This window comes from Polyodon spathula, chromosome 33 (genome assembly GCF_017654505.1).
Source record: "Polyodon spathula isolate WHYD16114869_AA chromosome 33, ASM1765450v1, whole genome shotgun sequence".
NCBI classification, from domain to species: Eukaryota; Metazoa; Chordata; class Actinopteri; order Acipenseriformes; family Polyodontidae; genus Polyodon; species Polyodon spathula.
Window position 1 is genome coordinate 1,209,737 of NC_054566.1, and position 26,826 is coordinate 1,236,562.

The window sequence follows — 26,826 nt, forward strand, 5'->3', positions numbered from 1 at the left end:
TTTGAAAATAAAAATCTATTTGATCTTTTACCACTAGAGGGAGCTCCTTTAACACAGAAACCTTGTGTAACAGTGGTCAGTTGTGTTACATATATATATATATATATATATATATATATATATATATATATATATATATATATATATATATATATATATATATATATATATATATATATATATATATATATATATATATATATATGTAACACAACTGACCACTGTTACACAAGGTTTCTGTGTTAAAGGAACAGCCATATTTACTTAATATGTATTATTACAGATAAATTAAATACCCTATTAGGAAAATGTAATGATTGTTAATTTGGTGTTTGGAAATATAATGGTATATTGCAGTTTTTCACGTTAAAGCTGCATGCGATGACTCACCTTAGCCATGACTATTGTTATCTTGTTGATTTCCAGGAGCTGTGCTCAGTGCAATTAAGAAAATGAATATCAATTAAATGGACTTACTACCAATTCAGGAGATCTAGGAATACATTATATACTATATATATATATATATATATATATATATATATATATATATATATATATATATATATATATATATATATATATATAAAATAACTTCCTGTCTGGGGGTTTGGGTAGTGAAAGTATAGCAGGTGGAAACACAACTCAGGCAGTTACAGTGTTAAACCTTTGTGCTCGTGTGCATAGGGGAGGTGTAACGATAGCGTGAGTGAATGACAAAAAAATTGTAAACCTGTCAATGCTCGAATTGTATAGCTGAATAGCCGCTCCCTTAGCTCACTCTCAGTTGCTAGAAGGCACATTAAACTGGAGTTTCGGCCCGCCCGTTCCTCTTCCTATTGGCTGCAAATACTGTCAATCACGGGACTTGGGCTGAGGGGGGGAGGTAGTAGAGAAAGAACTCCTGGCTGTCATTTGGAATGAGTTGAGAGAGAGAGGACGCTCGGCGCTGATCAAACAAGATCCAACTGGAATATACTACGAGCCTATCTGCTAAGAAGATAACGGGGAATCTCATTTGTAATTGTCAGATCAACACTGCATGGTTTATGGAAAGTTAAAACTGGAGCATGAAGAACATACCTACAATTATGTTGATTTTCCCGGCTTTGGAAGTACTGCTGGTCTTATGTCCAGGTCTATTTCAAGCAGTGTCTTTTGGTAACGCAAGCGCTCCTGCTGGCACGGAATACAATGTTGCTGTTACGAGCCTCATGGATATGTTAAATATCACTGCAACAATTGACAACAGTCTACCAGAGGGTGGACTAACCCTTCTCAAAACGGTAGCCCCCACGCCGGTTTCTACTTCTGCAACTACCACAGCTCAACCAACAAGGATAGACATGGCAGCACCAACAAAAACGACAGCAACCGGAGCCACGCAGACACCCCTGCCACCACCAAGAACGATGGAAACAAAAACCGAAGCTACTGCAACACAAGCCACAACAACGACGAACATGGTGGAAACAACTTCCAGCACCAGCAAAGAACTATCTACAACAATACTCAGCACTGCTGGAACAGTTGCGGCTGCAACCCTAATGACAACCGGGTCCGCCACCGCTGCGATGCCTTTCAACAGAACGGGAACACCACCTGCCACTGACTTCACCGTGCAGCCAGGCAGCCAAGGTGAGTTACTGGAACCAAGTGTGAAATAAACCGGATAGGTACATTCTTACATTGATTAATACTGGCCACGTTCAGTACCGCTGGTTACTGTAGCGACTATCCATTTTCGTCAACGCAATTTTGTTTAAAAATGTAACCATTTGTACCGACTATCGATTATCGGCATTCAAATTTTTTTTCAAACCAGTAACTGTAATTATAGCCATGCTTTAGAATGTGAAAAACTGACAAGTATACGCTTCGCCTAGCCTCGCCAAGCTATATATACACAATTAGATGTACCCGGTTATGAAAAGGTAGATACCATAACCTATACCCACAGCATGTACAAACTGTGATCGCCATGCACCATGTGCAGTAGGATCAATAATGTCCTGATATATTAATCTAATAATAAAACCAGTTTAATTCAGTTTATTTACATCATAATACATTGTTTGTTGTATAACAATCGTTCTAAATCGAAACTAAATAAGTTAAACTAAGCCCAAAGACCGTGATGTTTTTTACAAAGGGCTTTATATGCACCTTGTGTCATTAAGTCGCCAGCTCTATATGTTACAACAGCATCGACTTCATCATTTCTGTACTGTTGGAAAATCATCAAAAAAGTACAGAACAAGCAAAAAAGGACCCAAATATTGTATTGTATAATACCATACCTTTTCATATCTGGGGCTGATCACTGAAACTGCAGTGTTTTGTTTCTTGTCTTCTGCTACAGGCAAGGGCAATTTTAAGTTTGCTGGAAAAACCCTGTATTTTGAAACTGAGGTTTATGGTGACCAGTGCAGGGGAAGCCTTAACCTGTGTAGTTGAATGTGGGATTCTCATAATGTCTCAGTGCAGTAGGTGTTCAAGGGGACTCCCAGAATACTGCTTCTACAGTATAACATCTAGTTATTGCTTTTAAATCAAAGAAAGATGGGTACTGTTTCCAGTGTATTCCCATGTGTACAGCACTGTACCTACAAGAATTGTCCGGGATGTAAATGTTATTGATAACTCTGTCAGACACCTTGGGAGCTATTCTCGGGTATTCCGGGATTATTCCTCCTTTCTGGTCAAAGTGGGAGTGATTGGCTAAGGCTATGTGATCTGGGTCCACCTGGATTTTATCAGCATATTTGTGCTCTGGTGCACATCCTGGCATCTTATCCCAATAAGAATTCTTAGGAAAGCCAGGCTAAATGTTACACAGGGATAACCTAGCTGTGTGTGACACAAATACAAAGCTGCATGCAATTATCTTTATTGTCATTGACACAGCACATAACATTGCACATACCCTACTTGCTGTCCCACGTGGGTATATTGGAAAGACTTGCAGTACCAACACAAACAGTAAATAGTCCTTCTGCTCCATAGGATTTGCTATAGTAAGCAAAGACTTCTAAACATGTATTAAAATGTATTGTGTTTCTTTGTTGTACTGTAGCCTATAGACATCAACTACATTGTATGCAAACTGACATAAACAAGAGCCCTTCAATCCGTCTTGCTCATCTGGTTGCTACAGTAGCAGACGATTGATCCCAGATCTTTGTCTAGTTGTTTCTTATTCATATGTATGTATGTTGTCATTTTTAGCGCCAAATTTCCCAGGCTTCTTCCTAGCTGTTTCCTGTCTGCTTATCCCTGGGCCCTCAAACCTAGTTAAAATAGTGCTTCATTAATCTTGGGTATGTGCTCACCTGATACATTGGACCGTCACATCATCATCGTTGAGATAATGCTTTTATAAGGATCTGATTTTGTCCCTAATCTCAAGAAGCTGCGGTTCCTCTGTATTTATAAAAATATCTTGCTATTCTATAATCTCCATTGATCATTCACTGTAAACACTATTGATTTAATTATGCCTCCTGCCAGTAACTCAGAAGTAATAAACACTGGATTTGGTGTAGGCTCTCTTATGAAGGTACGGTGTGCTGGGAGCAGCCAGCTGGATAGTGTGCTACACTGTGGAAATGAGACATCCCACCAAGGAAAGAATTACAATATCAGCAGTTCTCTCTCTTGAAGGACCAGACAAGCACTTTTTGTTTGATGACTCTACCAGACGTATCATATGAATTCAATTACAATTGCTCGCTTTAGACTGCCAATTTTAAAATGTCTTTGAAAAATAGCTGTATGTTTTTACACCCAATAAACTGAACATGCCTCAAAACACAACTCAAAATGCGTAAATGCTGGAAATACTGTTTGAAAATATTAGCAATCATATTGCTATGAAATAATACAAAAAAAAACAGATCTGCTTCAAAAAGTTATCTGCAAAGAAAACAAATGTAGCTTCTAAATTCTGCTCCAATTATAGCACATTCTACAATACTTTACACAAGAGACTTTCTCTCATTTCTATATACGGTAATTTGATGGGGTACAGAGTTTATATTACTCAATGTATTTATTTTAATATGGTTCTACTTTTTGTTCCAGCAAATTTAAAATGAAAGACTATTCAAATATGAAAACCCCATCTACACCCCAGCACTAGCCTGCATACTACATATGTGTGACACAAACAGCATAGGAAAACAAGGGCTGATTGTTGATGCATGTCATACCAGAGTTAAAAGTTTCTTGTTCGTTCTGTAACATTAGTAGTTTCTTTTCGTTTGACAGAAATGTGGTGCACAGTTGTAAACTCTTTGTGAATATGGCCTAATTGGTTTCATTTTCTTAATCTTTTTATAATGAAATGATTTAGAAATGCAATGTTCAACCAAAAACAAAAAAGGGTGTTATGCTTTAAAGGTTTGTACCTCTTACATTAAACCCCTGCTATCGAGTACAATTAGTAGTAATTCATTGTGGCACAGCGGCTTTCCTCATAGTAAAACCTGTCAGTTGTTTTTGGCTTTAGTCAATACTACATTCATGTTTCAGACCCCCAAAAGATTTTCTTCTGTTTTTGACAGATAACTGTGAATGTGCCCTATGTATTTAATATGTGTCACACACATGGTGCATTTTAATCAACGTGGGTTTTATTTCGCAGGGAGATTCAGGTCACTCGTCACTGTAATGTTTTTCCTCATAGCTTTCAGCTCAGGTGACACAGGTTGAAACGTCATTAAAGAACAGAGGGTTAGGCAAAGATGCAGCTCTCCTTTCTTGTAAAGGTAAAGTAAACAGTTCTGTATTTTGACGTTTCTGTCATGGGAGGAGGGGGCAAGCGGTAAATTGTGTAAGTTTCAAACTGAAGTCTTATTCAGAGATATATTTCCATTCGGTTATAAAAATACTATTAACTAAAAGGCTCAAAACTATAGATTGTGCGTGCCCCTTGCTACCAGTCTGTTTTTCATTCAACAGTTTCCTTCAGTTTGCTTGACCCCAGTTTTTCTAGATTTGGTATTCGGCTGATTCTTTAGAGATGGATTCAGTATTCGGCAGAATCCCAAAGACTTGGATTTGGTGCATCCCTAGAAATGATGCTATACATACAGTAAATGTGTTATTTGTTGATGTGCTGTGGTGCCCCTGTAGTCGTGAAATACACGAAGCAGGTGCACTTGGGCAGTTAAGATCAGTGGAGGACTCATGTCATGGGGATGGTGATGGGGTTTCTGAAAATGGGTTTGAAGTTAGACTTAAAGTTAAAACAGAATCATCTCTGTAGCTACATTCTAAGTCTTGTGTGTAACTCTGAAAAAGTGAAGTATCAAACTGCATTGTTTTCAAATGTAGCCTGACTCCTGTATATATTTTTTTATTTAGATATTTTATTAACTCTATCATGTAATCAAATAAACTACAAAGTTATATTAAAACCAGAAGCCATAATAGTAGTACAGTATTTCATGTTAGATTTTGAAATAACAAAAAACTGTGACAAATTTGACAAGTATATGTAAAACTACCAAGCGGTATGTCATTCAGTATGTTAAGGTAACATTGTTCAGCAGATTTAATTTGACTTTAAGAAGCAAAATGAGTTAATTCTACAGGGTGATGCTAAACTTTTTGCCATAGCTGCAGACTGCTCTGTGTACGGTTCTTCAGTGACAGAACATGCCTTGATTACTGCTTTCATGAGGGGAGGGAGCGTGTGCTCTTTCTGATGAATTAGAGGGCACTGTGGAAGAATTTTTGAGCATACACCTGGAGGAATAGTTTTAGTGTTCAATTGAAGATTATAGGACACTGCAAAATTACGCAGCAGTTTAAGTTCTGTACCAGGGATTCATAACTTGCAATAAAACATGTCTCTGGTTTGTTTATTTATTTTATTTTATTTTGTGATGTTGCGATCTCATCCTGGTTAACAGATTACTGCCAAGTTAAGTTTGCTCAGGTTTTAGCTGACTGGATTTTAAATCTGTTGATATACAATAGGCAGGTATTTATGGAAGCCCACCTACTGGATCCAGGGTCCCCAGCGACAGGGATACAGTGGAGAAGGTTGTAGGCATGTCTGTACAGCTGTTATGTATTATCATACTTTCCATATATTTCAAAGACCGTTTTTCCAATTCTGATTAAACTTGATTAGCAGAAGTCACTGATAGTATTATATTGTGGGGATGTGTGAGGGTGTCTGTCTTTCTGTACATTTGACATAGAAGTTATGATAAAATTATTTCAGACTTTTCATTTCAATTTGAAATTGCTGTAAAATTGCCAATTAGAAAATCCAAGGACAAGCCAATGAGAAACTGTTCAGTATCAGAATTGCAGCTTCTGTAAGGCAGAGGTAATGACAAATGTGATTTTTCTGAAATGCAACAACAGCTGCATTATTTCCCTGTTTCGTGGTGGCATTCAATCAGACTTTATAAAGAATTGTTTAAACAGAATGTGTATTTAATGCAGGGCTTGGACTCTCTTGTAAAAGCAGTAGTGTGTTTAAGGGTTGTTCTGTACTGAAAGTTTGATTTGAATAGGGTCATAAAACAGGGAAGTAAGGTTGGCTACACTGTGTGATAGCCTTTTTGCTATATAGGGAGGGAGCTGTTTGTTTGTTTGTGTTGTGGTAGCTAGGTGCCCAGAAGAATAACATCAAGGGAAAATGCACAAGCCAGTAATGCTAGGTGAGGTGATCTGATATGGAGAACAATGAGAACACATGGGTGTGACACACTCACTGCATTAACCAAAGGTCATAGTGAGGTATTTCAAGCATTTTAGTAACTGGCAGAACAAGTATTGTGACCCTGTGCAGCACGTGTACTGACAAAGGAGGACCTCTGAGTGTCCAGGGTATAGAGACATAACACTTTCAGAGGTAGCTAGATCCAAGCTACCTATTTAAGAACTTTTACAATTAACTTCAAATACTAAGTCATACATTCTGAGCCATAAAACTAACCAGTGTTATTTTCAGCAGGGAGATTTAATGTTGCTTTACTGTGCAGTGTTATGGTTTGCATTTTTAAATGCCAATCAATCCAAATCATTTTTAAGGACGGGCAGTGTATTATTCATTGTGTTAACACGAGCATGTTACATAAGGACATTATAAAATTTACAAACAAAAGATTAACTCTGGTTTCCTTTTAAGACTTGAAAGACTTCAATCCCCCACCCATTCATTTTAGATTCAGTTCCTTCAATTCAACCTGTTTTCATAGCTCATACCTTTAGGAACTGAGATTAATCTATTTGTTCTTCGTTGGACTCTTCCTGAGGTAATGTGGGGTGGGTTTGTTCTGGCAGCCGTCTAAATCACTTCTATTTGATAAGCTACCAATAGGGTTGCGAAAAGGATAGATGAAATGTAACCTCTCATTTATTCTTTTGCTTTTTAAAAACAACATTATAGAAAATGCATTACTCTTCCCATTGTCATTGTAAAACATGTGGCTGTGACACACCTGCAACTCCTCCCACTCATGTATGAAGGAATGCAAACACACATTTGCAAGTTAAAGTGCCCTGCGTATTTTAAGCCTGTTTAGAAGCCAAATTTGTGTGGCTGGCTTCTGTGGGGAATGTTAAGCTAAGAAATATACCAGCGATCACAAAAGGAAGCAATTCCACTCTCCTAAAAAAAACTCTCTGCTTTATACATTTTAGTATTGAAGCTGCATTTTCCTAAAAGATAGCATTGGAACATAAGAAAGAACATAAGAAAGCTTACAAACGAGAGGAGGCCATTCGGCCCATCTTGCTCGTTTGGTTGTTAGTAGCTTATTGATCCCAGAATCTCATCAAGCAGCTTCTTGAAGGATCTCAGGGTGTCAGCTTCAACAACATTACTGGGGAGTTGATTCCAGACCCTCACGATTCTCTGTGTAAAAAAGTGCCTCTTATTTTCTGTTCTGAATGCCCCTCTGTCTAATCTCCATTTGTGACCCCTGGTCCTTGTTTATCTAAGTCGTCTGGCTGCTGAAAGAACATTATTTAACAGTCCCACTGTGAGCAGGCAGCTGTTTATTTAGTTTCCTATTTATTTGTCACAAAAAAATGAAGTACTGTTTAGCATGTGATAGTGTGACAGAGAAAGAATGAATCTTGGTTATCAATCTCCCTCCCGACCTGTGAGGGCTCTGTGTAAAGAGAACAGTGTGCCCCGGACTGGACTGTCTGACAATTAATTCCAGTGGAAGTTGGCCATCTAGAAAGGGGGCGGAACCACAGTACACCAAGTCATCGCCAAGATGGGAAGCAATGTGGCAATCACGGATTGGAGGAAAAGCGATTTGCACTCTCTAACCAAGGGGGCGTGGCTGAAGGTACACAAGGGGATGTGGCTGAGTGAACTGTTCCTTTGTTATGGTTGCAAGAGAACCACTGAAGGAGTGTAATTAAAAGAACTGTGAGTGTTTGTTTGTTTGTCTGTCGTTCTAATTGTACTTGTTTGTCATTGTTAAATGGCTAACACATACCAGGAGCTGTAGCTGAAGACCAGCACCAACTCGGACAGCACTGCACTACTGTTCACTAATAAATTGTATTTCACCACATGCACGTGAGCACTCACTCTGGTTGTGTTTGTTTTGTGTGTGTGTGCTTGTTTCGGGACTGTAACCCATGGTTTAAACTGGGCAATACATGTTGTTGTGTGTTGCCTGGGATTATTATTAGTAGACAGGAGGAGGGTCCAAGATGTAAATTTAGCACCAAAGCCGAATCTGTTTAAGCAGCAAATAAATAACCCCATTCCATCATATCAAATGCTTCCTCAGCATCAAGGGAAACTACCATTTCTGGAGCATTTAAGGTTGACATTAGGTGTCTGCGGATGTTGGAGAAAGAATGACGGCCGTAGATGAACCCAGTTTGGTCTTGAGAAATTATGGTAGGGAGGGCAGTTTGTAAATGGCATGCTAATACCTTAGCCCATACCTTCACATCTACGTTAAGAAGAGAGATGGGACAGTAGAAGCCACAATCTGTAGGGTCCTGATCCTTTTTAAGCAGCAGCAAGATAGGGTGGGAGGTAGGGAACCATGCTGTATTGATTCCATGTGGCATTGAATGGGCCTGGGCCTGGTGCGTCCCACTTTCCAGTGACCTTATGGAGTGATTTATTTCATCAAGCTCCAGGGATCAGTCCTTCTCTTGGTTAATCATTGGATCGATTGTGGGGGTGTCAAGATGATTGAAAAACACCCCTAAGCTTAAATTGTCAGCTGGGGATTCAGGAGGGAATAGTTCAGAATAAAAAGCAGCAAGATGAGTGTTTATTTCAGTTGGGTTGACGGTTAGATTTCCAGAGGAATCCCGGATCTGTGTTATTAGGTGCGAAGTTGTTCTACATCTGAGCTGATGAGCAAGAATCCTACTTGCTTTATCCACATTTTTTGATTAAGGTGAGCCACGGGATTGGAGCAGAATGTGCTCCGCCCTGCCTGTGGACAGTAGGTCAGATTGTGTCTGAAGATCTAAACAGCTCTGGAGTAGGAGCTGTAAAATATAGGAGGTCAAGGTTCATGATAGTCTATTAACTCGTGCTGCTTAACTCTGCACTGTTTATTTGCATGGGCTGAATAAGAGATAATCTGACCTCGCAGAAAGGCCTTTAAGGTCTCCGATAATGTAGAGATTGAAACATCATCAGTCTTATTAGTCTCAAGAAAGAAAACTATTGATTCAGATATATACCGTATTTGGTTGTGAGGTCGAGATTCGTGTATAATTGTTTTTTCCTAAATATATGGATTAGATATCCTGATGGTATTTGAGTGGCAGATGTGCTTATAAAATTGTTATTTTTGCAATTCTAGCTAGAACCGTCAGTCATTTTAACACGTATTCCAATGCAGTATATGTATAAAAATGGGTCTCCCGTAAGAATGCTGTGTCTGCCTTTTAAATGTTTAAGGTGGCAGAGAGCTCTAGAACAGTTCACCAGGCCATTCTCACTCTTAACATTCCAACAGATCAGCCTAACAGGAGGAGCCCCACCCGGCTCCCAACACTCAACACAGCCATTAAAAAATGAGTTGTTTATAAAATATGCTCATGGCAGTCCAAATAAACATGTACTCGAGATCTCAAGCAGAACTACACTCCAGAAGAGTGCAGGAAAAGCCACCGCTAAACCTACTATTAATAATAAAATAATTAACTACTAGCTATGTATCGAATATTGTGTGTGTGTGTGGGGGGGGGGGGGGGGGGGGGGGGGGGGACAGAAAAATGTGACCATTGTGTAAACAACAAAAAAAAAAAAAAAAAAAAAAAAAAAAAAAACCTGCAGTACCAGGAGTCCCTTTCAATTTACCCTTCGTCTGGTAGGGTGTTCACCTAGAGTTGGAGTGAGGGGACAGTGAGACAGTAGTATATACTGCTTAAAGAATGAGTCCCCATCTACTGGTGAAGTGAAGAAAACATTTTCTCCTCCATAGGAAACACACAGACCAGCCGGGTGAAGTAAGCTGGTTTTTGTAAAGGCAGGATTTTGAATAAGGCACGTCGCCAGGCAAGATTTGTACCCAGGTCAGGGATGAGCTCTGTCTAGCTCCAGTGGTGTGCCAATAGCCTCGCTGCCCAGCGCCTCCATAAGAAATCAGACATGAATTTAACAGGACCCTCCATCCCCTCTGGTAGCCTGATAATATGCAGATTCTGCCTTCGGGAGCGGTTTGAGGTCATCCAGCTAGGCCTTGATTGATTCATTATCTGCCCCAGTGTCGCACAAGTTGTTTCTAGTGTTGAAATTATGTTGCTGTTGTCTGATAGAGGGTGCCTTTGATTCTCCAATTAAATAGCAAAAGTTTTACAGATTCCACTAGCATTAGTGCTGGACAAACATGGGGTTTCAGGTTCAAATTAATCTCTCAAAATGTAAATGAATATTCAGATGTTCTTAATGTTCAATTAGCTGGAAAACAAAAGTATAATAGTTATCTGTGGCAAAGCGGTTTGTAGTGCACAGGTGTAGAGGGCTTAGAAACAACATTTCAATGATAAATAATGAAGCTTTATTTATGGCACTTAAATAATAACACTGACTATACACAACGCTATGTAAAGTCAGTAAAACCACAGGGTTCAGTCCTGAAATGATCATTCATAATAAATACACACTTTAAAACACCTACATGATCACCAATTCATCAGTGAGTGCTCCGGGTTCAAGTGGTATTGTGAATATGAAACAAGTGCTTAACAGTGGTGCAGTGCAGTCTGGGTTTGATGCTGCCTTAACAGCGACAGCTCCCAGATGTTTAGGCGTCTACAGTTTCAAACAAGAAGAGTCAAATAGAAAGACAACAACACTAAACACTCACGGTTTCTCATTACTCCTCCAGGTAATTCCGTAACCATAACAGAGGAACAGGCTGCTCGACCACACCCTCTGAAATACTTTCAGTCCCACCCCCTACGGTAGCTAGTCCAATCTTATCTCCTCCAATCCATGACTGACACCTTGCCTACCGTATTAGGGCGATGACTTCAGATATTATGGCTCCACCCTCTTCCTGGATGCCCGACTTCCAACTGACCCTGGAATGAACTGTCAACCTATCCGGTCTGGGGGCACACTGTTCCTATTGCATAGCACCCTTACAGGTCAGGACAGAGATTGTTGACTCAGATTCATTCACTCTCTGCCCACAGTATCTTATTACAGCAAAAGAAAACTCTAAGTAAAAACAAATCGTTGCTATTGTATTACTTTATTGTACATTACACTTTGGAGCATGTATTTTTCCCTTTCTCAAGGATACCATTCCACACGCAGTTGCTCTTCTGTCTCTCTTGACATGGAATGACCCAAGTACTGTTTATTTTAACAACCCTTTCATTTGCATCAGGTGCCTCATGTTATAGAATGTGAATAAAAGACCAAATGAAACCCTTGGGAATTAGGGATTGATCATTGTTCTCTCTCTCTCTCTCTCTCTCTCTCTCTCTCTCTCTCTCTCTCTCTCTCTCTCTCTCTCTCTCTCTCTCTGTGTGTGTGTGTGTGTGTGTGTGTGTGTGTGTGTGTGTGTGTATATATATATATATATAATATATATATATATATATATATATATATATGACGAAGAAATCTTAAGTTTATAGTTGAGATTCAATTGCTAATCCCAGGAAACAACATAACAAAAAAATACCCAACACAGTATGAGTCCCAATAAAGCACTTTCTTTAATCAGATACCAAGGGGCTCTGGCAGAAACTGAACGGTTTTAAGTGGCAATAATAATGCACAATTAAACTTTTTTTATTATTTTTTTATATAGTTTGGCATTATCTGCAAACCTAGTACCTTAAACAAAGAACTCTGTCATTGTGAGTAATTGTGAAATCATCTGTGTTTGAAAGGAAAGGTCAATCCTGCTTTTAAATGTAGATTTAATCCCTTAATGTCTTCAATTGTGAGTTTCAGGTGTGCTTGTTATGTTTAGTTAATCTGGGCACAAAGCTCCTGAGATAAATAAATAAGCCTCCCTTGTATACACCGACTCTGTATAGTCCTGAGTGTGCCACACCCTCGGCACCTGTTCACAGTAACCTGCTTTACCTTGTCTGTTGTTCTGGTCGATGCTGTTCTTTCCATTTTTCTTATCTGTGATTGTTTGCTCTCAGAGTTTGCCATCCTTTGCAGTTGTTTGCATTCTACCTTTTGCAGATTGATCAGTAGTTATCATTTATGATATTTCCAAAGATTTCTAGTTTCTACTGTATAGTTATATTTCAGTAGGTATGAATTTCCAGTTACTTTATTGTTTGATTTAATTTGTTCCCATACTGTTGTACAGTACCTGGGAATGGTTAGCCTGAAAGACACCATAAGAAAGACTGAGAATGGCTGTAGTTTGAGTTGGAACCAAGGTAATGGACTTCAGTATCACCTGCAACCTTAACAGACTTGTCTTGAGGAACAGGATGTTTGATTAGGTTGCTAAGCAGCAAGCTTAGTGAATAAATGTAAACAGGCACACGGTATCTGTCCATGTAGGAGAGAGTTCTTCAAATTCAGAGCTGGGTCGAAGATTTTTTTGTAAGTTGGTTTGTTACAAATTACAGAACAAGATACTACACTATATGATACCAGGCTTGCTAGGTATTCCACATGATGATGATTTCTGACAGACCCAAACGATTAGAGGGTCTTAAATTATAGATGTGTTCTCTCTCAAGCCACTTGTATTCTGTTCATGAGCTTGTTACATTTCTAAGCTGAGTAATTTAATGTGAAACCCTTTTTTGCTCTATCTCAGAATGTTCTCAAACAAACTGGAAAAACTTCAAGTATTTAAAAAAAGAAACCGCTATTCAGAATTGTAGACCTTGTGCTCTCTTTTGTCCTGATATGTACCCCTCACATTTGTAGTACATGAATTGGAGTGATTTATTGCAAGGTTTTTATGCTTGACTATAGTGTATTTGTTGCCCCACTTAGACAGATTGTTTTTTGAATATTAGGGTTGTTGGTTTCTTTGTATATATTTAGCTTGGACAATATTCCTATTAGGAACATTTGAAACCAATCAGAAAATCCATCAAAGAAGCCCTTCATCACTGTCTGTATGAATGGACAGAGAGACTGGGCATGATATATCAGATTCTGATACTCCAGTTGTGCTAAAGAATGTTGTTTTTCAAGTTTCAGCATTACTCTAAGTAGTTCAGTACTAATATATACAAATCTTGATGAGGCAGACAGACTCTCTTACCTCATATTCTGAATGTCCCTGTTACACGGGGGTGCACGTCTGTATGTGTGAGAAAGTTTGGTGGCTGGTGGCCATCTTGGTGAAGGGGCAACCTGTAATCACAATGGCCCTTGTTTGCAAAGCCACATGGTTTTGATTCAGAGCTTGATTATGTGTGCATGAGAAGTGTAGGAGAGTGGAAAGATGAAAGCAGTAGGTTTGAGCTCTCTGTTTAATCACCGATATAGCAAAGCTTGGGTGTGGTGTTTATTTTGAAGACTTTTTCTTTGTAGTGTTTGTTTGACCTTTTTTCTTCTTTTTTTCCAGTGTTTTGTTCTGTTTTGTGTGTTTAAAAGTGAGCATCCGTGTCTCTGTCTAATATTTCAAAGGGCGCAGACTAGCTTTGCCCGACACTGCGTTACTACACATGGTTTTATAAGTGGGATAGCGCCTCCTACTAAACCAGCATGGAACTGCAGAAAAAAAAAACTGAGAAGAAGAAAATGGAGCAACTTATCCAGAAGTGGCTTGCTGTGCAGCAGATGGGGAAGAGCTGGTATCTCTGCGGATTCCCTGTAAATCTAGATGTGGGGTTTGTAGCCTGCCCCTACAGAAGCAGGCCAAGATTAGGTAACAGTGCCCTCTTGCCTTAATGGCAACTTTGGAGGCTGGAGAGGTCTAGCTGTCCTAGCACCCTGAACTGCTGCCGCTGGAGCCAAAGTTGCTGCTGCTTTTTCTGCGTGCCTGTGTGTGTATTCAGACAATGATCATGCACTTCCTAATCGCCTGATTTCACTCTCAGTTGTGCTAAATAGGAAGTGTGGTTACACAAGTGGACATATGAGGAGACTTAGCAATTGATCAATTTCCTTTTTTTTATGGGATGTTTAGATGTGTGGAATTTAAAGACTGCAGAACCTCCAAACTCAGTGTTTTGCCTGGTCCACACTCTACGTTTTCTACATTGATGCCTTTTCAAAAATGATTCCAATGCAGCTGCTGAAACATGTTTACTGCAAACAGTCGCCATCTTATAACTGCTTAAAATAATTGTCAATTTCCAGTGTGAGTGTGGCAAATTTAGCAACAGCAATTCAGTTGTTAACTAGAATTGACTATAAAAATTGCTTGTGTATCTCTGGCCTAAACAACAGTATTTGAGATTTTAGCTTTTTCTAACGTGCTTCAGCTCAGTCTCCTCTCATTTTTTTGCTTTGCTATATCTGCTTATAGGGGAATTGATTGTTTGGGTTCCTCTTCTAGTTTAGTCAGGTTTTTTTAAAGGGCTTCTTGATAAAATCTCCATTGGATTCCATGGCATTTTAAATTAGTCTTGCCCCTTCTCCCTCAAGCTTCTCTGTCTTTTGATGATTCTCTGTCTCTTCAGACCCCTGACTGTTGCCACAGATACAAACCTGGAGTGCCACATCTTGTCCCAGAGTTCTCACTGCAGATCTTGAGCTGCACAATTGGGTTGTTGGTTGTAGGATAAGGATGAATGGCATTTGTTCTGCAGCGTCATGAGTTTCACCAAGGACATTTGTGAAAAAGGCTTGACATGGGTGACTTCCCTTTAGACGACACGGTACTTGACATGTAATTCATTGAGTTATTTTAGTTTACCCACTCCCTGTTTTTGCACTTAGTTCTTCTATGGAAGTCCTATACATCATGAAAGTGTAAATACTCACCATTTAGAAGCAGTCCATTGTTCATTTATTTGTATGTTATCTTTGTTGGAGGCAGTGTGGTCCAGTGGTTAAATTCCAGGGCTTCTAACTAGAAGGTCATCGTTTCAAATCCCACCTCTGCCACTGACTGACTCGCTGTGTGACCCTGAGCAAGTCACTTAACCTCCTTGTGTTCCGTGTTTGGGGTGAGACGTTGTTGTAAGTGACTCTAGTTCACCCTAGTCTTGTATCTTGTAAAGTGCTTTGTGATGGTGGTCCACTATGAAAGGTGCTATATAAAAATTATTATATATTAATACTAACAGTTACAGCAACACTTTATAGAAAAAAAAAGATTTATGTTTAACTATTTTTATGAGTTTTGTCCAGTTGTTCGGCTTAGATTTTGGTGTCTGTCCAAATTTAAATCCATCCTGCGGATTAAATGTTAAATCAATGTCATATTGTAAGTGACCCTGCATGTAATGCACAGTTCACAGCCTACCTCTGTAAAGCGCTTTGTGATGGTGGTCTACTAATGAAAGGCTCTATATAAAAAAATAAATATATAATAATAGTAATGGTTGACCTTTCTCGGTACAAACACTGATTTTAGAGATTTCTGTTTCATATTTATATTATTTGATAGATATTACATAAGTGAATGCAGAAGTAGACTAATAAATTAAATCCTTCCTAATTTCAACAATAATATTGTGTATAACTTCTGTTGAGCTTCCTGTTTGCACAAGTCAATTCGATAGAACATGTTCTCAACTCATTAATTGAATACTTGTCTTTCTCATTGGACTTTGCACTGGTTCTTTCTGTCACTCCCAAAATCTAGAGCACCAAAAAACACATTGAAATCCATGAACTTGTTCATCAGTTATTGCATGCCAAAAAAAAAACCCAATCTAGGTCAAATTTTGTGTTAAGAAAAAGAGACATTGGCACCATCCTTCATACTGAGGAACTGAGATGAGGGCTGCACAGTGCAGCACACCACATACTCTGCTGTACCTGCAAAAACTGCTTAGAAATTATATTGGCTCTAGTCGAATGTATGTTCTAGTCTTGATCAAGTGAAAAGGAACAGTTTCACTGCCGCGTTGTTTTAACCTTTGGTGTCACACACTTTTCTGCATATCCATTTTACTTTATGGGGGAGATGGGGCTTTTATGTCAAATTTTATTTCCTTTTTCCGTTTTAATGGTTCAACTCCCAAGGGATATTATATTAGGACAACAGTAAAGCTGAATTTATTACCTGTTAATCAGATTGGACACTCCAAAACACAAATTGCTACAACAAAAAGCACTATTTCATTGCCGTTTTTTATGTTTTGGGTTTATTTCTAAAGGAAGATTTCTTCATAAATGTTTACTAGTTCTTTGGTATCATCATTAATGTTTATTTATATAAGTGTGTGTATGTGTGTGTATATAATATTATATAATAAAAAATATGGTACTGTATAGTGCAGTTAAATTCCTTTTTTACTTCTAAAGCATCATGACTGTATGTCTAATTGCACACCCTTATATGTATAATCTTATGGAATTTCATACATTAACCTTGCACTTGTGCTATATATGTCTCAAATGTTCAGTTTTGAAAGAAACACATGTTGTAACAAATATTTATTTCCATTTAAAGTCTTAATTCTGGTACTACAGAACGTTCTCAGTTTGCTTGGCAGTCTGTCTTCCTTGGTGTCTGTTGCATTCATTTCATCTCAGAAATGCCATTGGGGTCAATCATCTTACTGGCTGCAAAGAATGTCAGTCATCACGAGAAGCTGCTGATTGGATGCTGACAGGAAAGAAAGCCTTGAATGGATAGAGACAATTTAACTCTCAGATCAAATGAAAATATAGGTTTCATTCAAATCTACCCATTTCTATGTAGTGAATGGATGTTCATAGCGTGGGTAATTTATGGAATTAATTAGTTCCTAGTTAGGCTTCTTGTAAGAAAATCTATACAACTGTACATTTGAATCTCTTTAGTACATCGCTTTTCACTGCCAAACAAGCTGCAAACGGTTTACCTTGCACAGCATGTTTATGATTGTGCCCCAAGCTGATGTGTCTCTATCCTACAGAGAGAATGCACTATGTAAAATATCATGGAAAAATAATTTAAAATAAAACTGCGTTCTGCTTTTCACAGCACTGTATTGTAGATTGCTCGCCTTTCCACAGTAATTTTATTTTATTATTTCTCCCTGCTTGTCTGCCAAGCCTGAATCCCACAATGGAGAATGTGCTGATTTACCTCACCCTAATGCAAATCTGCTTGGTGTTTTTCTCAGCTAGCTGCACACTAGCACGCAGGCACAGTGCTATGAACCAGAGGACATTAGTTACAGATTCTGTCACTTGTATAATGCCAGTGATTTGAATTTGTTCATCATGGTCCCAGTGTTCTGTGCAGAGATCTGTTTTTGCCAAAAGGCATTTGACTGCAGTACTGTAGTTTAGGAAATATTCTATCGCAGCTTGGAAAGTATGTGGTGCGTGGTGCAAGTGATTTTTGTCTTTTCAGTGAAAACCAAGTATAAACAGTCTTTCTTTGTATTTAGGGATAAAATATTCACCATATCTGATTATGAGACTCAGGACAAGACTATTAAGGCACAATGGCACAACAGCCCAGGAATGAGCCGGTTTGCTCTTCACTGGACTCTCTCCACGGCCGACAAGGTCCTGTTGGTAATGTGGTGACCAGAACTAAATAATTATGCTGATAGATCTATTATTACCAAGGGGGAAAAAACAAGCTAGTTGGAAAGGGAGTGGATGCCAGCTGAATTCACTGATTTAAGAACTGGTACTTCGCTGCACAGATTTCACTCTGAATTAATATAGCCATGCCCTTGAATTGGGAGGCCATATGTAAACTAGCATGCCAACATTCTCTCTATGGGGTCGCTCTTTGCAGTTTAGAGTGTCACCTCTTCAGAATTACTAAAATTTTATGTATTTGCTTGGTTGTAATTTAAAAATATACTTAATTAATTTTAATGTATAGCCTTTCACAACATTCAGTCTGAAGGTTGGGGAAAGTAATATCAAAAGCTTGCTTATGATTCTATTGAAATTCTAAGGCTGTCTCACATTTAGACAGTTTAATATTTAAGCACTTCATAATAATGGAATAGTAAACCTAAAACTAATTTAACTGCTAATATTGTATTTTAAATACCTACTTTAAATGAAAAGTAAAATAAAAAACAATATCTCAAATCTATTTCATTGTTTAATATCACATACAGAGTACAAGCATCTTCACTTCCTCAAGGCTCTGTAGTTCCTGAGATGTGTGATCACATTTTGTGTTAAGAGCTTAAAAGTAAATGACGAAGAACACCATTCAGTGACTTGGTTTGTACTTGAAATGTGGATGTCTTCTGATCTGCACAGACAATCAGAGCACCTTTTCTGAAAGGTCAAATGGCATCATTGGTGTGAACACATGAACTGTATCCATTACTCATCTTGTTTATCAATATATATCGATGCTTACAGCAGTTGTACAATCAAAATATGCAAAACATTACAAAAAAAAAAAAAACTGTTGCATGTTCTATAAATATACAGTACAGCAGAGTCCTTCCAGGTATGTTTTTTGTAAAATGTAGCAATCTCGGGCAGCCCTTTTTATAGAACTGCTCCTTAGAGAACAGCTGATTTTAATCTGGGTCAGAAATGGAGCAGAGAGGAAAGTCATAAAACTGGAGAGATGCTACAGAGGGGCTGGCTGAAATCCAGACCGCTGGTTTAGATCCTGACTGGAGTAATTTTCTGTCTGGCTGTGGACTCCAGGGCTACAGGAAAAGCATCTGGAACAGTGCTTGGCAGAAACCACAAGTGAATGGGATCACTCAGTAAACCAGGACCCATTATTTCCTGTGTTTATTCTTGAGGAGCGTGCATAATGCAGTAATAACTTGCTCACCTTTGAGTAGTAATGTCTTTATTTAGAGCCAACTCAGGTTTTTAATTGATCAACAGGTCGCAATTCCACAGCTTAACGCAATAATTTCCAATCCATTTCAATCAATTCTTTGTTTAGATACTAATCGTATTGCAATCAAGTTTCCTCATGATATGTGATGTATTACTGTGTTCTCCTCAAAAACAAACACTCAAAATAAAAGGACTAGAGTAAGACACTGGCCCAGTGCAATTCTCTTGTCAGCACATCAGTACGGTGACAAGATGCAAAAGAGCCGCCAGATAAGCTACTGTTGTGTAGTCTATTTTGATGTAAATTGGCATACAAAATGCAAATGAAATTTGAACTGCTGAGGCACTTTTTCCAACTGTTTACCAGCTGATCAAAGTTAGCACAAGGGTCCTGCTAGAATCTGGTGAGGGCAATGGCGGTGGAGAAATTCCTTGCAGCTCTTGCAATTGTGTTGTAAGATGCCATATCTTTAATCCAGGGTGGTCATGGTATTGCACTGTATAAAGCTGCAAAATCCATTAAGAAAGATGAATTAGAGAGAAAGGTGTATGTATGTATGTATGTATATATATATATATATATATATATATATATATATATATATATATATATAATTATGTGTGTGTGTATCTTAATATATAAAGAAGAAAGTTAGTCTGTCTGTCTGTTCCTTTTATGCATTCAGACCCCACAGGAGCAAGTGCAACCAAAATTTGCACGGCCTCCTCTTCCATCCTGGGGAAGGTCGAGGGCTATGTTTGGATACATTTTTACCCCCGTGGTACTTTTATTTAGTAACCCCATTGCTGGATCACTACAGTAGTCATGTAGCTCAAAAAAAAAAAAAAGGCAAAAACCAAAAAATAAGTTTAAAAAAGGGAAAAGGGTCCAAGCACACCCAAGATCGGTAGCTTATAGGAAACCATAAGGCTACCGTTCCACAGTTTGTCATGCATGAAATACTGAATTTGCCTGTTCAATGCCAGGTACTTCAGCTAGTATATATATTAGAGTTGTGTATGTAATGTAACTGTGTATCAAGAGTTATCCCACTCATGATCCAGTAATTAACAATCGTCATTAATGTCGCAATTTCCTTTATTCAAATTTATTTTTATTGAAGATTAGTACATTGATAACAGTTCTACTGTTAACTACATGTTTAATACAACAGTTAAGTAAGAGTATAGAAATAAGTTTAAATCACAGTACAGCTGTGTTGGGTCTTTCAGTAAATAAAAGGTACATATACTGCCTACTGTGCTCTTACAAAAATGAGGCAGAATAGTAAACTAATGATTTTGTTAATCGACTACTACTCCAATCAATTAGTTGTCTAGCTGCTGCTGTCCTAAATGGAACCCTAGGCAAATGATAGAAACCTTCAAATATTTGACTCTAACTATGTTTGTATATCTTGCTGACTTGCAAAGTAATCAAAGTACTGTTCTGCATTCTGAATAAGTAAACTGGAAAGTGCTGGGTCAATGCTCTCAAAATCATTGGAAAATCCCCACTACAATGCCTGACAGTAACACAAGAGGAACCTGCTTCTCACATTGTTTGAGAGAGACTGTGACTACTGCTGCACTGCCAGTTTGGTTCGAGTTTTAAAATTGATATTGTTATCTTTATTATTAATATTAAAAAAAAAAAAAAAAAAAAAGAATACCAATACAAAAGATTACATTTGAATGTTAAAAATATTCAAATTGTAAATAAACTTGTAAAAATGAAATTCTTTCTATCTCAGAGAAGAAACACAATATGACTTGGCTTGTCCTCTCAGACGTGATTCTAGTGTATCACCTTGTAATTCCATGCATGCCATGCTGACATTCATTATTAAGCGTGTTATCTGATCTCTGCTCAGAGCCTCTGCAACACATGATCCGTTACACACTGCGTCAGAGCAGAGCCTGCAGGCAAGAAACCAGAACAAGCTAGACCTGCCCTAAGAAAAGCAAGGTGAAGAGACTACAGTAATATAAAAACCCTGGTCCTTTGTGAAAACAATACGGCCCGTGTTTACACAACTTTAAGAATGGCTTCAGTAATTGGGTAAAAAGTGGTTTGAAAATACTTTCTCTAAAACAGCTGGAAGGGTTGCATAACTTCAAACATGATACTTCAAAACAGCTTGAACAATCATTCCTTAAAACAGTCTAGCAGGACACATATTTAAAGATGGCAGGGCAAAGCCCTGCATGTAAATAAAATGTATTTGTTTATTTTGAACGGGTGTTTGCATTTTGTGTTTATGTAGAATATGAGGTGCTTTTAAAATGTATAATTTTGCGTTAGTTAAAACTTGTGTTTTGCTTTGTTATTGTTTTGTTATAGTTACTATTGATCGAAATGTATTTTGTGTTTATTTAAAATACAAAGTGTTTGTGTTATTGTTTGGCAGTGTGAATGGGGAAGCCCGATCCCAACAAACCCTGTGTTTGAAGGTGACCAATCTCCCGGGTTAATTGTTTCTAATCGCGAGATGGTCACTGATATAAAAGCCTGCAGCTCTTCTTGTTCGAGAGAGAGCGAGAAAAGGAGGAAGTTAACAGAGTACTACCTGTGTGAGTAGTTGTTCCTTCTTCTGGCCTGACGTCACCAACCTCAGCTGTCCTGTCAAAGTCATTAAGTTTTTATGTTAGAAACGCAAAGAAATTTAGTGGCCATCATGCCAAGTCTTGAATCTGGATTTGCTGAATTCTAGCGTGGCACAGGATGCCAGCTTTCAAGCAGTCGTGGTCTTGATATTTATAGCTTTCACAAAGCTACTAGTTGGAATATTAACTTGAGAGCAAGAAGCACAAACACCACTGTCAAACTGTGATCACTTGATGTATATACATTGTTTTATTATAAGAAAGATTTTCTTAATGTGTGTTTACACTGTTTTAAAGAACAGGTACTGCAGCTTGTAATGTCAAAACCAAGTAAATGGCAGATTGAGAGAAAAATGATACCCAGAAAATACAAACAAGGAGGGGAATGTAAACCCACATGTTAAAAGGACATTTGAAGCTGCTTGCTCTTTAAGTATGTGCCTTGAGTTGATTGCAGTAAAATAATGTTCAGATGAGCCATTGCAGTTACCTTGCACAACAAAATCACACTGGGATCCCAAAGGCAAGATACAGCCAGTGTTTTTTTAAACTGGCTTCAGTTATTGTTTTGTAGGTTGCACACCACAACAATTTTTATGTTTAACAGTACATTACACAATACAGCTACACTTCAGCCATCTATATGAATTGTTATTTTTCTTTTTTTTTTTTTATAACAGAGAAACAATTGTAGTTTTTCTGAAAAATATCATTTATTTTTGTATTCTTTTTTCATTCCAAACCTACAATGAATCTCTACTAAAGTCTTCTAATAGTAAATGCAGTCTCCACTCTCCTATCATATTAAAATGATTTAAATGAAAAACCTTCAACTGCGGGGTTAGATACTTTTCATTTATTTTGAGTATTTTAGCAGCAGGGTCCAGCTGAGATTCATCGTTTCCCCTCCTCCAGGGTCTTGGCAAGGACAGTGGCAAACGGAGAATTAGAAAAACAAGCTTTAGAAGATTGAAATGTGTGCTCCATATTGAATGATTCAAAAAGACTGGGGAAAGCTGAACACAATAGATGGAGGCACAGCGTTTGTCTAGCTGTACGTCAAACTTCAATTTTTCCATGTGTAATGAACCTCCTCCTAGCGGCTCAGTTAATCCATGCTGACGTCAGCATAAGCCTGCTCTTTAGTATATTGGTAAGAGGTTTGTCTTTGAATCGTACTTGTGTTTATGCTCGAGGACAAGCTTTGAATAATTGGAAGGAGAATGTAATGAATCTCTTCTGAGCTCCTATGCTCACACATTATACGTGATCATTAGTACAGTAAATAAGACTCTCTGTGAAACTTACATTGAAAACTGTTATATACTGGTTGAAAATTCACAAGGGCAGTGTTGCCAGATCATCTACACAATTTACCGCTAAACCGATCCCCAACATCACACAATTTCCCCCAAATGTAAAACTGAATAAGCAAACAAAAGATCTTAAAATGAAGACTTGTTTATACTGTTATGTGTATGTGCTCTCACTCTATCTCTCCCTATCATGAAATAATAGCATCAACAGTGACACCAAGCTTCTCTTCATCTTCCTGGGTGCTGCTTACGTAGATCTGTGGTGTAAAACGTCTCAACTGTATGGTATCCGTTATGAAACCAGCTTTTTAGACAGTTTAATTTTACTTACACTTACATTTTAAAATTCATTAGACAAACTAGTGATATTTTAAAATGGCCTTACTGTTGAGACGAGCAGTGTTATCTGGGCACTGGCAATAAATAAATAAATAAATAAATAGTTTTGGGGAAAATCTTCAATCTGGCAACCCTGCACAAGGGGTGGTCGATATGATGTCATCGGCTACGATGCTGAGAGACTGATGCATGTCTTCATATCTTCTAGGATTGATTACTGCAATGCCCTGTTCTCTGAATTCCAAATGGTGTTCTGTTTATTGAGCACAATGCCCCCAGTGTTAGCAGCCCTCCACTGGCTCCTGGTGCTGTCCAGGATTGACTTTAAGGTCCTTCTTATCGCCTATAAAGCCCTAAATGGTTTGGCTGTGAGTATTAGAAGGATCTTTTAGTCCCCTGGCTGGCACTCTGATCCCAAGATGCAGGGCTGCTATCAATCCCAAGGATTTTGAAGCAAAGGACAGGTGGTAGAGTGTTCAGTCACAGGGCACCTGAACTCAGGAATGCTCTACCATGCACAGTGAGAGATGCACCAACATTGGCCATTTTTAAAAATAAATTTAAAACATACTTTTATAATAGGGCTTTTATATCTTTTTATAATATTTATTTTTTATATAATTTTATTCCTATTTATTTGGTTTGAGTTCCTCATCTGTTGCTTTTATTTGCTTTAATTTTAAAATGTTGTTTTCTCTTGCTGTGTTTATTGTATTAAGTGTACTTCCGAATGTCCTTTTTCTTGTTAAAAGCGCCTTGGGATGGCTTGCCATGAAAGGTGCTTTATAAATATAATTTGATTTGATCGGGCACTACAGTTCAGGGACTATGAGCATGCATACCGGGCCAGAGGCAGCCTGGATCAGTGCGAAGTGTAAACCAGTGGTTCAAATGAAAATAATCTTTTAATCTGATCAAACCTAAGCCAGTTTGGTCTGAGTTGTAAGTGTAAACGCACTGTTTTTATGGTTCTCATGCAAGGGTGTTGAACTTTTATGTTCACCCTCCTTTATTCCTACTAACAATCAAAGTGATGAAAGATTGGCTGCTATTTTTCATGTAAAATGTGGAGTACAGTAGTTCCCATTAAGTGCATTCGTGTCCGTGCTGTAATTCTGAATGGGACACAATTAAGATTCAACTGCTTTTAAGGTACAGGTAAGATGGTGAAGTGCTTTGAATCCAGTCTTTGCAATCACCACTGCAGAAAACCATGTTTAGGGTTAAAATGTAGAACTAATACCATAACCAGGTCATACATATTGGTAGCACAGTAAATTGGTGCAGCAAGCTGTGAATGGGAAAAAAAAAAGCATGTAGTCATGTAATTTATTGCTATCTATTTAGCTGAAGGCATCTGTCCATTTCAGCTGAAGTCCATTCTCATGCTTCTCCACTAAATGCAAATGTGATGGTTTTAACCTATATATAAACAAGTGTTTTATTTTATTTTATTTTCTTAACTCTTCTGTTAATGGTTTGAACCTCGTTGTTTTTACGTTCTTGTAATCTTTTGGTTAAACATCCATGCCTTTAAGTGAGGAACGTTTGTTTACAAATGATCTGCTTACAGGGGAGAGTCGTTATGTAGGAATATTACTGGAATATATATAACCATTCAAAATACAAGGATATTTGTTCTTCAATATAGCATTCCATTTCTGGGGAACCTAATATTTGTGTTTTTATAGGAAACAGGAAAAATGGTCATATTTAAATCCTGCTGCAGGACCCCTCCCCCTCAAAGAAAAGAAATATCTCTGTACCCCTGTGTCTCTTGTTCCCAGTGGAGCAGCTGACAAGTTCAGTAAGAGAAAACTAAACAAGCTTGAGCTGACTCTCACCCATGTTTTCGTGTTCTCCAACAGACTACACGTGTAACTGCAGCAGCACGGGGAGCCCCAGCATGGATCAGTGTAACGAGACAACAGGTCAGTGCGAGTGTTACCCTGGATACACCGGCCTGCAGTGCACGGACTGTGAGGAGGGCTATTTCACAAATGGAACCGGAGAGGTGTGCATGCCATGTGGATGTGATACTACAGGAGCACTCCATTCACTTTGTGACAGGTAAGAATGCAATACCAGCAGACTGGACACGGGGATGAAAACAACGAATAAACTCATATAGTCAACATAATAGTGGTTTCACCCCTACTAACTAACAAAATGTAAAGATTCAAGCTTGAATATTTCAGTAAATATCTTAACACTCCCCGTAAAGACGGACATGGGTAATCATTATTCCTCAAATAACTGAAAGAAGGTCAAACATACTTGCTTTCACCCTTATCTTTAAAAATAATGTAACAGTATTCCTTCCTATGAATTGTAGTTGACAGCCTTGCATGTGTGGGGTATAAATAGAATGCATGCTGGAGACAGTTTAAAGTGCAAAGTTATAAAGTCTTCGTTCTAGCACACACACATGTGGTAGTCATTGATGTTGCACTATATATCTTGGCTCATGTTAAGGTTTTACTGACACATAGTATGAAAATCATTGTACCTATGCCTTCTCCTATTACAGCATATAATGGTAATGTAAGCAGGGACAGAAAACTATTTGTACTTGGAAGCTAAAAACAGAAAATCTAGATTTAGTCCAGTGCTTTCTTTAATACTTTCATATAATTTGCTGGTCCTATACATGCAATGTTTCTTTTTTGTTGTCCATTTTTTAAAAACTCCACCTGGTGTATTTTTGGAGTACAATTCAGTGCTCTTGAATATAGAGTACAATGCAGAGTGAATCAAAGCCTGTGATCTGGGTGACACCAGTGTTTCATCTGGCAGTCCTCTGACTCAGGCCTGGTTTTGTTTTCGTAACATACCAATCCAGCCTCACATGAGGTATCCCTCCCTGATACTGAGGCTGTGTAAAAGTACACGGCAGGCTGGACATTGTTCACTTACATTTATAGCTCCTGTTTACTTTTGTTATCGGTGGGAGCTATGCCATTTTGCAGAGCGGAAGAGCGTTGTTGCTACAGTACACGTTTTTGAGTTTGATTCCTATCTGGAACTGCAGCCTTGTTTTGCCTGAACATATGCTTTTATGTTATTGTTATCTTTCCTCACTGAGACTGGGATATTGCCTGGCTTAGCGTGTTTAACCAGTTTTTGTTTTAACTGTTTGTTTATTGCAGAGCTTTGAGCAAATTTTGTCTAGATAGATTTTCAGAGTAGGTTCAGGGCCCTAGGAAATGTTTGACCTGA

The 26,826-nt window shown here is 38.2% G+C and overlaps 1 protein-coding gene across 3 annotated transcripts in view; it reads left to right on the forward strand.

The window, feature by feature from the left end:
- The first annotated feature begins 915 nt into the window (after positions 1-915).
- Positions 916-26,826, forward strand: part of LOC121303552 (multiple epidermal growth factor-like domains protein 9) — a 108,726-nt gene continuing 82,815 nt past the window's right edge. For 2 of the 3 annotated variants that reach the window (XR_005947814.1, XM_041234317.1), the window contains exons 1-2: positions 917-1,638; positions 25,476-25,677. Coding sequence is in view for 2 of the 3 variants with exons in the window: in XM_041234317.1 (XP_041090251.1) it covers positions 1,071-1,638; positions 25,476-25,677 (770 nt within the window). In the remaining variant the exon portion in view is untranslated. Of the gene's footprint in view, positions 1,639-25,475; positions 25,678-26,826 lie in introns of all 3 variants that reach the window. The other variant, XM_041234318.1, reaches the window with a different exon arrangement.